The 16,903-nt window shown below is 37.4% G+C and overlaps 3 protein-coding genes across 5 annotated transcripts in view; all 3 read left to right on the forward strand.

The window, feature by feature from the left end:
- The first annotated feature begins 730 nt into the window (after nt 1–730).
- LOC113081193 (RING1 and YY1-binding protein A) lies at nt 731–8,171 on the forward strand. Its single transcript, XM_026253267.1, has 5 exons — nt 731–900; nt 1,321–1,446; nt 4,113–4,670; nt 5,597–5,689; nt 6,879–8,171. The coding sequence occupies exons 1-5, from the start codon at nt 875–877 to the stop codon at nt 7,126–7,128; spliced, it is 1,053 nt and encodes a 350-aa protein (XP_026109052.1). The 5' UTR covers nt 731–874; the 3' UTR covers nt 7,129–8,171.
- Nucleotides 8,172–9,971: 1,800 nt separating this feature from the next.
- Nucleotides 9,972–15,443, forward strand: LOC113081188 (eukaryotic translation initiation factor 4E type 3-like). The gene is made up of 7 exons (XM_026253255.1): nt 9,972–10,349; nt 11,577–11,649; nt 12,202–12,296; nt 12,842–12,902; nt 13,059–13,125; nt 13,229–13,384; nt 13,595–15,443. Exons 1-7 carry the CDS (start codon nt 10,108–10,110, stop codon nt 13,639–13,641), a joined length of 741 nt encoding a protein of 246 aa, XP_026109040.1. The 5' UTR covers nt 9,972–10,107; the 3' UTR covers nt 13,642–15,443.
- A 542-nt stretch (nt 15,444–15,985) lies between these two features.
- LOC113081190 (forkhead box protein P1-B-like) overlaps nt 15,986–16,903 on the forward strand; it is a 40,417-nt gene continuing 39,499 nt past the window's right edge. For 2 of the 3 annotated variants that reach the window (XM_026253258.1, XM_026253261.1), the window contains exon 1: nt 15,986–16,140. The gene's annotated coding sequence lies outside the window, so the exon portion shown is untranslated. The remainder of the gene's footprint in view (nt 16,141–16,903) is intronic. The other variant, XM_026253257.1, reaches the window with a different exon arrangement.

Raw genomic sequence — 16,903 nt, forward strand, 5'->3', positions numbered from 1 at the left:
CTTATGATGTTGCATTAAAATAGCACTTATCAATACCACGTGATGAAAAATATGACTCAGAATAATAACAAAGGGATTTTATAACTCAGAGCTTAATTATAGGAAAACGAACAAACATGAACAGATATGTAATTCAAGAAAATTAAATATGATTAAATGTGTCTGACTATATTTGCAAGGCAGTGTAAATGAAAAGCTATCCAGAGGGAGGCAGTGTATGCACGACGAATAAAGTTTTATTATTAAAACAATAGTGGCTTCTCCTCTCAATTATTGCTAACCTTAATTCAAAGTCTTTCTTTAATTTGTTCCCTTTTGATTCCAAAAATAGAGCTTATATATATATATTTTTATAATTATTAACATATATATATATATATATATATATATATATATATATATATATATATATATATATATATATATATATATATATATATATAAAATCTGGTCATAACTACTTACATTTAGTTATAAAAGGGAAAATGGTCTAATGTGCATACAAAAAATGAGTTTGATTACCTCTTGGCCAGCTACTAGTTGAAGTGGCTTTGTTAATGAAATCCTTTGAAGCATGCAATCTTTTGTGCATTTATTTACTGCTACTTTTCCTCATAGGTTACAGTTATACAGCTATGCCCTCTGCAATGATCAATCACAGTTTCAAAAGAGCACACTTCTGTATAAAACATTTAGACTTTTAAACGTGCGCGAGTTGTGATTGGCTGAGGACGAGGGCACGTGACGGAGCGACGCCTCGCGCTGCAGCGGTCAGCGAGTGCAAGTGTGCGATAACAGCAGCAGCGGCTCTGTCTGGAGCTCACACTGTACATTACAGAAGCCCCCTCCTCTGGAAGACGGTGTTTCTCCCATTATGGGCGACAAGAAAAGCCCATCCAGGTATAGAAACATCTCATTCGCTCTGTATTTTCATTAAGCATCTTGCGCGTTTGTGTGCACTGGCGAATAGCCGCGTGATGCGGTTGAAGTCTACTTATTTTTCCTGGTCGGATTTAACGATAAAAAGCGCAGCCATGGCGGATACGGAGCCGTGCCTGACTCCCGGTATCCAGCTTTAGACAAAGGGAATTTAGGAAACGCCTCCTCTTTTCTTTTTCCTTCGCCCTTTTTCAACAACTAAAGCCCGTTTTGCCCTTAAGGCATTGCAAAATCGTCAGATTGCATGTGTATTAGTGTGGTTGTGGAGGACGGGCGTCTGTATACAGCACGTAGAATTAGTGCACATGATGACACTTGCACTAATTAGGGTGCAGCATGCTATTTAAATACCCTAACCAATTCTCCCTTTAAATCTTGCAGGCCAAAAAGACAAGCCAAGCCCTCTGCAGACAACGGATTTTGGGACTGTAGCGTCTGCACCTTCAAAAACAGTGCAGAGGCATTCAAATGCAGTATATGTGATGTGCGGAAAGGTACATCTACAAGGTAAAGTGACACTGCAGCTTAAAAGAGAGAGTCATGCAATCATAACCATCAGTAACACATTGCACATGCATGCAATGAAGATGTCACCAGCACTGATATTTAGTCTCGTTGATTGTGGATTCTGTCTTTATCCATACATACTGACGTCATGTGATTCCTGTAGAATCTCAATGTCACAGTAGGACAGGCGGCAGGATCCGGCTGCTGTGGAAGTATCCTGGTCTGTGCGCAGAGCCCCGTTATATGATCCTATAGGAAATGGAAAGCTGCAAGATGAAGGCTTTAAACATGTCAGATTTGCTAGTGCAGTGTTGTTGTTGTTTTTACGCACTACATGCTATTTGTTAAATCCGGTGCAAAATATGCAATGCATGGCCATGGCTTTTTTTTGGAGCTTGATGAATTGCTGTGGTCACTTGGTGGAAATGAGTCATAATGCACTGATGCTATCCTATTGATGATGTGTTCTAGAATTGAGGGCATTATTGGCTCCTATGGCATGCAGCAATGGTCTCTGAAATGATATTTAAGTGGATTAGATAAGGAAAGGGGTCCGTCTGACAAATTAAAGATCCATTATATAGGCCAGTGGTGAAAAATAATGTTGTTGTTTTTTATTCAGTATGTGCGTAATTGTTTTGCAAAAGCAAAGTACAGATGGTAGTGTATAATTATTTGAGCTGTTTAAGATTTCTCAGTAGTGGAATATGAAATGCAGCAGGTCACTAATCAAATATGCAAATTTGTGGCACTGAGCGTATGAACTCTGTGCAAATTATAAAATGTTTCCACCAAAACCGATGCTTTTTGAGATTACTTTTTTTTGTTAAACTCATTTTAATGAGAATGAAAAATGTTGCATAAAAAAAGAAATCTCAGTTGTTTTGACCCCAATGTATATGCAAAGTATTTCCTATTTTCAAACTGTTTGCTCTTAAAACTGACAGATCATGAAAGAAACCCAATATCCGTTTGAAGCTTCAGTCCATTACCTGTTTTGGGCTGAATATTCTAGTGGGTTGAAAGTGGCGAGTGCTCACTGGCTTTATCGCAGGTGTTCATGTCTCTGCCAGAGTGACGGTCTTTTCATGTATTGTGTGCAGCGTGAAGTATGCAGGCATCTCCTCTCGGCGTAAATTGCATGCTTGAATGTTGATTTTCTGGCTTTGTTGAAGCAACAGGATCAGTCCCTGCTCTCTCATAGAGCGGTTGTTTGATGAGGCCGGGTTTATTACGCCGTTCCGAGGTGTGCTTCTGCTGACTTGAGTGAGTGTCGTCTGTGTCTGGCCACTCTTACACACCAGAGTAGCAACAGCTGAGGGAAACAGCGGGGGACCACACAAACAAACAAACTCGCACAGAAACCCTCTCTCGCGCGCTTTTAAGCCGTTCTAGTGCTGCGAAGTGGACCACACACTTATAATAAATCAAAAAAAAAAAAATGTCCAAGTAGTTTTTCACTTGTCAAATAGGATGTTTGCATAACTCAAAACTGTGGTTATACTCCATCATCACAGTTAATTAGTGAAAAAAAAAAACATAAAATAAATGCAGTGTTTCCAGTCCATGTTGGTGATTGGTGTTTATGATGTTGGAGCAAAGAGAATGTTAATTAGTATTTATTAAGCAAAATTAACACAATTTTGTTCTTTAATAAGATTAGGGGATGGTGATTATGTGCTGTCGGTATGAAGTTAAATCTGGAGAACATAATCGAGAGCTGTCAATCAAAGACATGAACTGTCAGCTTGTTGTTAATTTACTGTGATCCTCCCTTAACTCAAATTCACTCAGAGAGGTTGTGTCCCCTCACTCATATCATTAATGCATAACTTGGTTGCTCGGAGTGAATCTCTCGATGCTTTCTGCTATGTCAGTATGAATAATTGTTGAGAATACCGAGACATGAACTTCAGATGTGTTGGGATTATTGATAGACCAATGTTTCAGGCGAGTAATTGCCATTTTAAAAGTATCTGCATTGATCAACATGGCCATTTTTTTTAAACCTTCAGAAATAGTTGTTCTCACTTGCCTTTATTAAATGGAAAATATACATTTTCAAATATAAAAAAAAATCACTACAGGTAGAAATTGAGATTGGTTTGGTATATATATATATATATATATATATATATATATATATATATATATATATATATATATATGGAAAAATCAAAGTTATAAAGAATTTTGTAACATTTATAAATGATTTCACTGTCATAATTTAATGCATCCTTGCTGAATAAAAGTATTAATTTCTTTCCAATAAACAATAAATAATAATAAAATAGAAAATAAAAAATATAATTATATAATTCGTATACATCTGTTTGTGTTATCTCATGGTTCAATGATTTATAATATTCATTTTAATATTAATAGGGAAACTAGTTTAAAAAAAGAATTAGTAGATGATTCCAAAATCTACTGTACATATATTAGGGTGAAAATCGGTGGGACATGTAAGATTTTAAAATGGTCAGAATGGAATTTAAGATTTTAAACGGCATATTTTTAAACACCATTGAAAATTTTTCAGAAAATGTCTCCCTTTTCCTGCATATTCACATAATGGCATTTTTTTTTGGTCATCTGTTATCCTGTTCTTTACATATTGGTATCAGTGTTGGCAATGCACTTTCTGGTAACGTTTTCTTTTCCAGGAAACCTAGGATAAACTCTCAACTCGTGGCACAGCAGGTCGCTCAACAGTACGCCGGCCCACCCCCAGCAAAGAAAGAAAGAAGGGAGAGGACAGACAGAGACCTGCCTGACGACGACCACTTCGACATGGACAACTCCGACTCGGATAGACTCAGCAGTCTCCACCCTGACTCAGACCATCCCGAGAGATTAGGTCTGGACGGAGGTCAGCTGGACCGTGGACATTCTCTCAAGGATCGGAGACAGGAGCGTGGTCTAGACAAACCGCAGCCGCTCCACACAGACAGGAGGCCTGAGAGAGCAGGACTGACCCCAGACCTGCTGCAGCAGCACAACAGAACAGACAGAGAGCACACAGACAGAGCAGTGCTGGACAAACTTCACATGGATAAAGATCATCCGCTCACAGCAGACTCTGGGATGCAGCCGGCAGAGAGGATGGGTGCAGAGAGAGAGGAACTCAAAAAAGGAAAAATAGAGCGAGCCATGATGGAGAAACACAAAGAGAGACCTAAAAGCCTCACACCCAGTAAAAAACCCACTGCTAAGAAGATGAAGTGAGTGTTGTTACGCAGTCATGCTCTGCAAGTGGTCTTTTTGCTTTTAGTATCAGATAATCAGATAATTGAGCTATGAGGTTGTTAATAGATGGTATATGCTTTTGTTGAAGCCATCAGCCCACATTGTTTCGACTTCTTGTTAAAATCTTGTTTAACAGTGGAATTTCTGGCGGAAAAACAACATTGCCCATGATTATACAAATAAATCTCCACCAATCAAAGAATTAAAATGAGCAAATAATATCTAAAGAACACTTTAGTGTCCGCCCACTCCCATGAAGCACTGCAAATCATATTTGCATACATATGCATTTTTTGCTATAAACATAAAATATATTGTTTCTGTTTCTAAAAGCACCATTAAAATCAGTAGTTTCTCCATTTTTAATCTGATTGTCATTTGCAATGCTTCATGGGATTGTAGTTATTTTTTTGCTACAAACATTTGTAATGCTGGTATTCACTTTGTAGCTGATTTGTTTTGCCCATGCCTTGTAATTCTAAAAAAAAAAAAAAAAAAAAAAAAAACATTAATTTCCCTATGAGAATAATTAATGGGGAGAGAGAAAAAAAACTTCTGGAATCAAAGTCACAGAGAAGTGGACTGCTGTTATCTCTATTCAGAGCTGATTAAAACCTGTTCAAGTATCACACAAGTATTCATTTATTGGATCATTTAATAAATGAATAACTCGGTGATATTTCATATGCTAATCTTCAATGAGAAAAGCACCCATTTTTGTAATTCCACATTTTTAAATCACTTTGGGTTAAAGCATCTACTAAATTAATAAATGTAAATGTTAGAATTGCAGGCCAGCTACAAAAATATATTCATACATGCTTGATTAAGTCCATAAAGTGTTGGGAACGTTGTATGGTAATAGTCTGTTACTAATGGCATATTAAATCAACGTTTACAGGCCCAAACAGATCCAGAAAAGTCCAGCTGGGGAAAGTAACAGCATAAAGGCTGGCAAGTCTGTCACGAAGAATACTAAATCTATAATTTCACGGTAAGTTCTGAACTGATATGCTCTTCAACAGTTGGCATGAAGTAGAAATTCTCTATATTTTCTAAATGCATCTTATTGATCTTGTTGTGAATATATATATATATAATTTTTTTTTTTTTTTTTTAAATGGGAGACTTTTTTCTGCTGGTGCATGTCGAACTTCTGTCATTTAGTCCATTTAAACTGGCCCTCTACAGTGGATTGCAAGCTTGCGGTCAGATTTTCCTCCATACAGTCAATAACCAATGGAGAGAACCAAGCCCCCACCTTACTTTTTAATTTTTTCAATAATCCATTACATATAGATCACAGTATGTAAAAAAAAAAAAAGATCTGTTGCTACGTCTGTTACATTAAAGGCAGGCTTTTACCAGCATTCGAATAGTTTTGATTTCTACTAATGACTTCATATCCAATTTATACTGTTACTGCTTTGACTTATTAAGAGGAAATCCGTTGAGCGGCTGCATAATCCATGGGCTCTTTAGCTTGCTGCAATGTAGACAGCTAAAATTGGATTATCATATTCAGAGTTTTTTGATGAATGAAACATTTAAAGATACACAGTAGTTTATCCAATGAAATTAAAAGTACTTTATTGTACATAAGAGACTACTTTATAATGGATGTCATAACATGAAGCTTGATACTCTTTATCCTCTTATTAAAAGACTTGTTTATTTGCAGAGTAAATGAATGATTGGCTACAAAAACATTTGCTTTTGCGTGCTGCTGCATCACACTTCTGAATGGTTGCCAGTGCTTTTTGGAAATATCAAATAAATGGTCTCAGAATGATGTCGTTACAGCAAATACTGAATCTGTAGCCAAAACAAGCAAAAGTTACTTGGCGCACCTTTTAATGTTGCTGGCTTGCTTAAAGGGTTAGTTCACCCAAAAAAGATTTCTGTTCTTCCATTGAATGCCTATTCCAATATGATGGTTGGAACGGCATAAAATCATTAGTCTGTATGAATCTGGTGGTTTAATGCAAGTCTTCTAAAGAGGCACAATCAATAAATATTGATCATTGCACATGCATAAAGAAAATCAAATATGAAACTAAAAATAACAGAAACGCAACTGTATATGCAAGAACAAACCTTGAGTCATGCTTGAGTCTCAGTGTACCAAATTTGATGTGCTCTATGTATGTGTGTTGATTAAATGTTTATAAATTCCTCTTTAGACCTAAACTGAAGAACGTGGACAGGAGCTCAGCTCAGCAGCTCGCTATAACAGTGGGCAATGTGACTGTCATCATCACAGACTTTAAGGAGAAGACCCGCTCCACCTCCACCTCCTCCTCCACTGTCACCTCCAGCGCTGGCTCTGAGCAGCAGCACCTGAGCTCCAGCTCAGAGAGCACGGACAAGGGGTCGTCCCGCGCCTCCACCCCCAGAAGAGACCATTCTACTGGGCACAACGAGACCATGTAAAGGGGAAGCGATTCAGACACCGCAATCTCATTTAGCGAGGCCCGGAGCTCTTGTAGCCAAACTCGTAACTGTACATGGAAGAGGGATCTTTTCAACCCATTCAGACAATGTCCATCTTGACACATCGGCAGAAGTGTACCTGTCGAAAACCCTCGTGGAGCACCTTGTAGATTGATGTGTTGATGTTCACGTGAGTCACTGTCAGGCCGAGACCCACTGTATATTCTGTGCCCTACTCCTACCAGATATAACCCATGTTTGTGCACCACGGAAGTCAGCGCTCCCAAGTTTGCATTATTGTTCATTGTCATTAAATCGTGCAGACGGCTGTTTTGACTTTGTGTTTAGAATGTAGATTTGTTTTATGCTAAATGTACAGTATCTGAGCTTATTCCTCAATCTCTCAGCTCTGAGTCAATGATCTGTTGCTCCGGCTGTTTGTAGAAAGTGAGTTCTCAACGGTAAGATCATGCTAGACCACCGTGTACAGGGAGATTTGTTCCCTTATTATCTCATATGACAAACTCTTAAGTGTTTACATGGTGGAAACACAGACTGTGATGATGTGCGTTTACAGTATTATAATACAAGGCCAACTTGGAAATCCATACGGTGTACCATGTAGACATGTTTTGTGGTTCACAAGATGATAAGAGAGTATTTAGAATATTGTTCTTTATCTTGCTCTGTTTTTAGACTTTAAATCTTTGCATATTTCTTGTAAAATTATTATATCGAGATTCACAGTACTGTCTGTTATTCAACTTCATGGCAATGAAAGTGTGGACAGAGAGGAACCGGCAGTTGTTGGAATATGAAGCAGCTTATCTATTTGTGAGATTTCATACAGTATATTTACAGTTTACCAAGATCTCTACTGAAAATTTGGAAAATACTCCCAGTATGGCATTGTGTAGTACAAATTGGCTTATTCTCGCCCATAAGGACGTTTTGCCCAGGTTTACACATTCATTCTGACCTTTGTTAGAAGCTTACAAGGCTAATAAAATCCTTCTGAAACCCATTACGGTCTCAAAGCATCTTGGGCACGTTGATGTGATCTACATTTTCTAAAGCCAGTTTTTTGTTGTTGTATAGTATCTAGTGTTTAATGTTTTCGAGTCTTAGTGGTCTTATTGGTCTTCTTGTGAACAGTTCATCCATTCCTTTTTTTTATTCAACATCTTGGTGTTTAATTGCAATGTCAAAACTGGACCCTAAATATGTTGATATATATATAATTTTTGTGTGTGTGTGTGTGTGTGTGTATGTGTGCACATATCCACTGAATTTAACACCATTTTCGCAAACCTGCACAGTGTGAAGACATTATTTGATCAACATCTCTTGCTGTTCCTTTAGTTACTGGAACAGTTAGTTATTGTTGTAGGTCTCAAGCCCAGCTCACTAGCTCAGGGAAGCCATGGCCTAGTGGTTAGAGAATCGGACTCTCGGGCCGGCAGGAATTGTGGGTGTTCATGTACAGTGCCCTCTCCATCTTCAATACTGAGTAAGGCACTGAACCCCCAACTGCTCCCCGGGCGCCACATAGATGGCTGCCCAGTGCACTGTGTGTGTGTGTGTGCACTTCGGATAGGTTAAATGCAGAGCACAAATTCTGAGTATGGGTCACCATACTTGGCTGAATGTCACGTCACTTTTTAACTCTTAAATCAGAGGGCAAACAAAGGATGTTGATACAGTAACATGTCCTATCCATATTTCTATTTAGTTTTAAGACGACAAAACATTATCATTCACTAATTCGAAGTAATTTAATCAAAATGTTTTTATCATTTTTTACATTTACACATTTAGCAGACACTTTTATCTAAAGCGACTTACAGCGCATTCTGGTTACACATTATTGTACCAGTATGTGTGTTCCCTGGGAATTGAACCCACAACCTTTTGTGTTGCTAACACCATGCTTTACCTCTGAGCAACAGGAATTTTTCATCTTATATTTTTATTTTATTTTGGATTTATCTCAAGTTTTTAACAATAACAATACTGGTTTATCGCCGGTACAAAATGGTCTACCAGCTAACAGCAGAAAATAGTCCAAGTAAAGATGAGTGTTAGATTAAAGGGTTAGTTTACCAGAGAATGAAAATTCGGCCGCCATCTACTCACCCTCGAAGCATCCTAGGCATGTGACTCTCTTCTTTCAGAATAATCTGATCGAAGTTATATTAAAAACTTTCCTTGTTCTTTCAATGCGGGTAATCTGTGTGTTTGTTGTCAACAGTTCAGAATACGTGAAATAAAGTGTGCTCATTCATAATAAAACGTCCCTCACACGGTTCCGGGGGATGAATAAAAGCCCCCGTAGTGAATACATGTGTTTTTGTAAGATAAATACACAGATTTCAAACATAATAAACAGTTTTTTCTCACTTCTGCTGACTTGGGAACCGAAAGATTGCAGTGCAGGGCAGGCAGATGTCGTAGTATCTGGATAATTATCTTACAAAAATGCATGGATTCGCTACATAGGCCTTTATTCACCCCCCGGAGCCTGTGAGGGACATTTTCATCACAAATGCGCACACTTTATTTCACGTCTACTGAACTGTTGACAACAAACACCTGTTTGCATTGAAAGGCTTGGAAGAGCAAGGACAGTTTTTAATATAACCCAGATTGGATTATTCTGAAAGAAGAGTCACATACACCTAGGATGCTTCGAGGGTGAGGAGAAGATGGAAGAATTTAAATTTTGGGGTGAACTAATTACATTTAAAATTGCTTTTCCAACAGGGGTTTGCCTTGTTCAGCGCTTACAGTTTTAAAATTAGACCCCTCATTTTAAAACCTGTCTGAAAGCTTTTATTTTGAAGTGCGGTAGAGACAGAGGCACTGCGTCTGACTTCATCTCTCCGGACCGACTCTGTTGTTGTTTTTGTGTCGGTGACGCGGCGAGTCCAGCCGGCCGATCGGCTAATGAGTCAGCATTAATAATCTGCCTATCGGTGGATGCGGAGAGTAATACAGACCTCCCAGCAAAACAATCACCCATCGATTAGCTGTCATAGAGAAACAATGGCGGTTCCTGCTGCCCCAAATCAGCAGCTGAATACGGCGAGACAAAGCAGCCCTGTGAACTGTACGGAAAACGACATCCACATCGACGAGAGAGAGTTGGAAAACATCACCAACCACATCGAGGACGGCACCTCGCTGCCGCTGCACTCCCCGTGGACCTTCTGGCTGGATCGGTAGGCTAGTGTTGGCATAATACTGTTATTATGGATTAGACATTTCATATTCAACGCCTGTGTACAAAGGCCCTAGATTGATATTTCTCGTTTTTATAGATAATCATACTATTTTCAGTTTCTAGACGAACACTGGTAATGTTAATAGATGGTTCAGGCGCCTTTATTTAGTGTTTATACGTTTTATAAGTGTCATAACGCACAGCTGATATATTAACTTAGTAAGTAGGTCGAGTCACCTGTAGGTCATGGTTGTTGTTTAATATCAGATGTCATGTTCTTTCTGAAGCTCTGTGTAATAGAACCTAATACGGTAAGTGTGTACCTCAAGGCTTTCTCGTGAGCCCACTTAAGTTTTTTTTTTTTTTTTTTTTTTTTTAGTTTTTAAAATGTAGGGCACTGTTAGTTCAAACTAACTTTTCAGATAGAGAACTGACCACATCTAAGTTGATTGTTAATTTCAATTTCATATATATATATATATATATATATATATATATATTAAAGCTTCTCTTCCTTAAAGTTGTCTCCAGTTATGTTGGTAATGATTTTGAAAGGGTTGAAGTCCTGTTTACTGTCCAACTGACATTTGGTTGCCATAATGATTGTGAAATGCTTTTTTTCTGTGCCTCATGGCATTATCATAAGCTATAAATTGCACTTGACATTAGACCAAAGATAACACCTCTTTGAATGTATGATTTATGACACAGATATGGTTAATATGCCAGGCTTAGTGTAGCATAAATATCTTGTTTAAAGGTATAGTTCACCAAAAAAATATATATATATTTAATTTTTTAATTATTTAATAATTTTTTTGATTATTTAATCACCCACGTCATTGCAACATTTTATGACATGCCTTAGTCCGTGGAACACGAGGTCAATTTCTGAAGAATGTCCTGACCGTTCTTTAGCTCTTAATATGAGGCAGTCAAGTTCCAAAATGACAAAAAGCACAGCACTTTAAGCAACCATCTTTCATTTTGAAGCTTTACAGCAACAGTTGACATTCACTTTCATTATCTTGCCCACTCTTTGGATTATATTACTCAGAAATTCACCCTTGTTCCACTGAAAACAGAAAGTATACAGGTTTTAGAATGAAACGAGGGCGAGTAAATGATGACTGGGAGTTTTTATTTATAGTGAATTATTATTATTAAAGCTAATTATTAGTGTACTTTTTTTTTTTTTTTTTTTTTTATTCTTTATGTATTCCAGGTCATTACCAGGTACAACGGCAGCAGAGTGTGAATCAAATCTGAAAAAGATATACACCGTCCAAACTGTACAGGTAGGTGTTGTGCTATTATTATTATTTTGTTGTATAATTGCAATTTTATAATTATAGCTCAGTTTTACAAAAATTGCTGAAAAAAAGCTACTCTATCAACATAAGAGGAGGCACAACCAAAAATTAAAAAGTCAAATCAATTAGAAAAGGTGCAACACTCACTTTTGAAGAAATCCAACTTTATGTATTTAACCAGTAAAGATGGAGTTCTTCAAAAGTGAGTGTTGCACCTTTTCTAATTGACATAATTATAATTTTTGCCTGATCCGCCTGAAAAACTAGTTCTTTTGATATTACTGAAGGTGTGGTGAAATTTCTGTCTTTGTGGAATTTTTACTGTGAATCAAAATTTGACAGATGGTATTAAAACATCATTTTTTTATGTTAGGATTGCGAATCAATATTTTGTGTGAAAATTGTCTCCAATCCTTATAGCTTCTAATTATATTTGTATATGTCTTAAATGAAATTAGGCACCCAAACAATGTATATATATATATATATATATAATCTCTGATATATTGTGCATCACCTCTTTTTCATAACTTAAAGAGTTTCTGGAGTGTGTACAACAACATCCCTGCTGTGTCCTGTCTCCCTCTGAGGTGTAGCTACCACTTAATGCGAGGAGAGAGAAGACCACTATGGTTAGTCTTTCATCATATTCAGCCTATTATCAATATCCTCAGCTGTTCGGGTCAGTAGGAATTTTGTTCAAAAATAATACTTGTTATTAAAGCATTAAATTGATCAGAAGTGGCAGCTTAGACATTTCTAATAATACTAAACTTACCAATTCAAATACATGCTGTTCTTTAAGACTTTCTATACATCCAAAAATTGTTAATAAACTGATACTGTCCATAAAAAAATTTATCTATTAGAATGGTTTCTGAAGAATCATGCAAAACTGAAGTAATGATGCTTTGACATCACAGAAATAAACTACATTTTCAAATATAATCAGATATAAATAATATGAAAATGTAATAATATATCACATTTTGACCGTTTTTACTGTGTTTCTGATCAAATAAATGCAGCCTTAGTGAGCAGAAAAGACTTCTTTCAAAAACCAAATCTTACAGACCCTACAATGCATATCTGATCTTAGCTTGGAAAATGCCTTTGGGACAATTTACATAAAACATTTGGTTTGATTTTATATATTTATATTTCTATGTCTACACAGGGAAGAGGAAAGCAATGCCAAGGGAGGCGTTTGGAAAATGAAAGTGCCAAAAGAGAGCGCAGTAAGTCTGCTAGTTTATTAATGGTGTCAGTTCAGGCCTAGGACTTTGACTTGTAGACTGTTTAATTTAAATAAATTAAATTCATATGCAAATTCAGTATTTTCCTATACGTTCTGGTTTGTTTAATCGCTGCCAAAGTATCCTTTTGTCTAACAGTCAGCTGTGTGGAAAGAGCTGCTATTGGCTACAATTGGTGAACAGTTCACCGATTACTGTGCATCAGGTGAGTGTTAAAATCTGTTTTATTAACTGATTTATATTATTTGTTAATGTTATTAACAGCATTTAAATTCAAAGAAGTAATTGAATCTCCGTGTGTGTTTTAGAGGATGAGGTGGTAGGAGTAAGTGTGAGTGTGAGAGAACGAGAAGATGTGGTTCAGGTCTGGAACGGAAACGCCTCTTTTGCCAACGAAGCCAACGTTTTAGGAAGAATCTACGAACTTCTTCCACAGATATCTTTTAAAGCAGTATTTTATAAACGTAAGTGTCCGCGGTTTGCATTCTCACTGCACGAGAGTTCATTTTTTATTGATGTACCAACAATTGCATGAGAACTTCTATGAAACCCTAATGGCTTAATACGATGTTACACATTTTTCCTTCAAATTATTTGTTTTTATTAACAGATTTTAAGTGCAAAGATATTGTAAAATTGTAAGTGATTAATTCAAAACTTCATTTTTTTTTCAGCACACGAGGAGCACCATGCATTTGAAGGCGGTCGCTCAAGGCATTAGCAAGCTTTGCACATTCATCACACTTTTCCCTGTTTTTGGACTGATCCTAGAAAATGGACTGAAAACGGAAAAGGAATCCCTCCTGGGCGAACTGAACTCGGGTTTTTGCAGTGGTTTCATATCATAGGGGAATGTGACAGCCCTGTTTTTAAGTCGTGAGCGTTGCAGATGATCCCTCCACGCTTTTCGTGAGGAGTTTTCTCATAACAGATATTTAGGTAATATCAATAAAGATCACATAGACAGTAGCATATGGAATATAAATCCTCACAAGAGAGCAATGTTGCCAAGTGTTATTGTTTCCCCGCTAGGTTTATTGATCAAATGTGCAGTGCAGTAATGGTTGCTGCTGCTTGTCAAAGTATACATACACATTGTGTTAGAAATTTCATTTACAGAGTTAGAGCGTCCATTAGGATCGAACTCTTTAGGGCTGTTTTTCCCTGGACACAAATTAGGCATAACCTTAGACTAAAATTTGTCTAAGATTAAGTCTAATCTGCTTCTGGAAACTATCTTTTATGCAAAAGTATTGCACATTTCTCTTTGGGGGAAAAAAAAAACTGTCTGGCTTGGAGGTTATTAATGATTTCAGAGCAAATGTAAGTGGGTGTCACAACCTTGGTTATAACTGAAAGTATACAGCAAAATGCATATGCAATTCCTAAACTTAACATTTAGGTAAATTGAAATAATCCTGTATTAATCACATGAGGGTAAATTCTTGCATCTTGCAAACAGCTTTGCTTTTATGATTTCTAAAACTGTGTCCTGACCTCCTCCTGTAGTATTTGATGTATATGAAAGCTGTTTTAGAAAGGCGTCAAAGCACTGTTTCTTTTTTGGTTACTGCCTCTTGGTTGATGTCATGCATTCTGTTCTGCGTGTTGCTGTAGGCGCTTAGTGTCTCATCTTTGTCAAAATTGTTCAAATGCTTAATATTTTCATTGTCTGAAATCATTAAGTCTATTTTTTTTAACATATGCATTTGCTTCTAACTGCCTTTTTATTCTCTGTAATCACACTGTGTCTTGTTTCAGAGTTCTTCTAGTAGTTTGTTTTATTGTGTTTGGATGGATGGTTGTGTTGGAAATCTTGTTAAGTCGAGGGGAGCTAGTGTAGATAACGTCAGATTATGAAACTGAACACGACCTGTGTAATCATCAGAGCATATATTTTTTTAGTTTTTCAGTACCAAAGAGATTTCCTTTCGGTTCTCCTATGTCATAATTCCTCATCGTCTGAGATCTGCACATGTCTGTGTCCTTCTGAACTTGCACAGCGGGAGTTAAAATCATGTTTCTTATGTTTGTATTTGCTCATGTCTTTTCAGTAGCACTTCACTTTCTGTTGTGTGGCAGTTTTTATATAGGTTTGTCAAGTCGGACACTTAAAGCCCAAAAAGACCTGCATCATGATCCAGGTCCCTTAATGCACTAAAAAGCACAATTATGATTTTGTCCTTCCTGTGGGCAGGGATGTGCAAAATAACCTGTACATGCAGCTGAACTTTCATATTTCAGCTTTTTCCTACCCATCACTGATCTCTCATTGAGATGCCAGTACTAACATGGATTTTTGGGATTATTTTCGGAGCATTTGTGACCGTTTTCCAAGCTCCCCATCAGGATCTGAAACCTCAAACTGATTGTCAATCTTTTGGAATGGTGCCTTGTGTCCTCCCAGGGTTTCACTCATAGAATGTTCAGTTTATCTCCATGTATTTAATCTGTTATATTGTTATTCTTTTCCTTTGCTTATAGGTTTTGAACTATTGAATAAATACAAAGCAGAATTCGAAATATGAAATATTGCAGTTATTTCAACAAAAATGCGGTGCTATACACTATAACCACTAGGTGGCGCATCACACCCTTTAACGGAATGTTTAACGTCTTCACTTGTCTCCATCTCCAGTGCCTTTATTTAATTCACATCTCGCCAGATTAGCTCCACATATCTTTCCCTCCAGCTCGTTTTTAATATGTTATTGATCAATGCCTCATGAAATGACTCGTATATACATATATATATATATATATATATATATATATATATATATACATATATAGTGCGCAACAGTATTAGTTCCTCGCGTCTTGCGCGACGGTGTCTACAGCCCTCAGCAGGTGGACGTGACGTCACGGCCCAACAGCTACTCTGCTCTCAAACTCACCTCAAAACCTCGGTTTTGACACGAATTACACACCTTCTTTATCCAGTTAATCTCGATCATCGTGTATAATTCGACCCTCGCTGTAAATGGTGAACATTAAGTGCGAAATCAAGGCGCGTGTATGTAAAGTAGTCCCCGGGACGCGCAGCGCGGAAGAGCACACTTGTTTACATTGTGCAGCACGCGGCAGTGTGGCGGCCAGCGCGCGTCTGCGCGAGCTTCATGGGAGACCGACACACTGCGCTTTCCAGCTCGCGAAAGTTCGTTCCAGGGTCGCCGTTAAAGTTTTCAAATCTGTCCTTTGAGAAACCACTGCTTCCCCGGTGAGTTTATTCCTATTATCAGGTTTCCTTCTCTGTGTTTATTCGTAATTTACATGCGAGGTTGATTTGCTAGTTATTAGCCGTATGAGAACTAACGGCAGCGCTGCGGAGCAGACAGGAGGAGCAGCTAATTCAAAGCCCTCCAAACTTTAATCACAGTTTATTTAGTAATGTATAACAGGGAACTTAACTTGAATAAAGTCGGTGGTTTTCATTACACTTGGTAATCGTCGTAGCATCCTCTTTAAACCCCTCATGTGTGTGTTAGCTGGCTAACATGTGCCTTTGGTTCATGTGGAGAACAAAAACAGCCTGAGTAACTTTAGTTTAAGACATTGCATGCAGTCTGTCGTACATCACATCTAACCCTCAAATCTCCACAGTTTATATTATTTCTATTAAACTGTTACGATTATGAAACAAAAAAGATATACGGACTGTGCATCTATACTTAACGTAACTTGCATACATTATTTGACGATTGGTCATGTAAAATATACATAATATATGCAGTAATGCCTTGGAAAGTCAGCTCTTTTTATCTTTTACTGTAGTGTCCCTTTAGAAAATAACAACTTACATTTCCAAACACTTATATTTGCATTAATTGTAATAAAACGAAGATTTTAGTATGCACGAGCAGTCTGACAGCAGCCAGTTCTCCACACAGTGATCTGATCTCATCATCATCATCAGTCTGTCTGGAATGAGATAAAGAAACATAAACTGAGACAGACTCAATCCAGAAGAACTGTGGAGAGAC

The sequence above is a fragment of the Carassius auratus genome, unplaced genomic scaffold (assembly GCF_003368295.1).
Source record: "Carassius auratus strain Wakin unplaced genomic scaffold, ASM336829v1 scaf_tig00033335, whole genome shotgun sequence".
NCBI classification, from domain to species: Eukaryota; Metazoa; Chordata; class Actinopteri; order Cypriniformes; family Cyprinidae; genus Carassius; species Carassius auratus.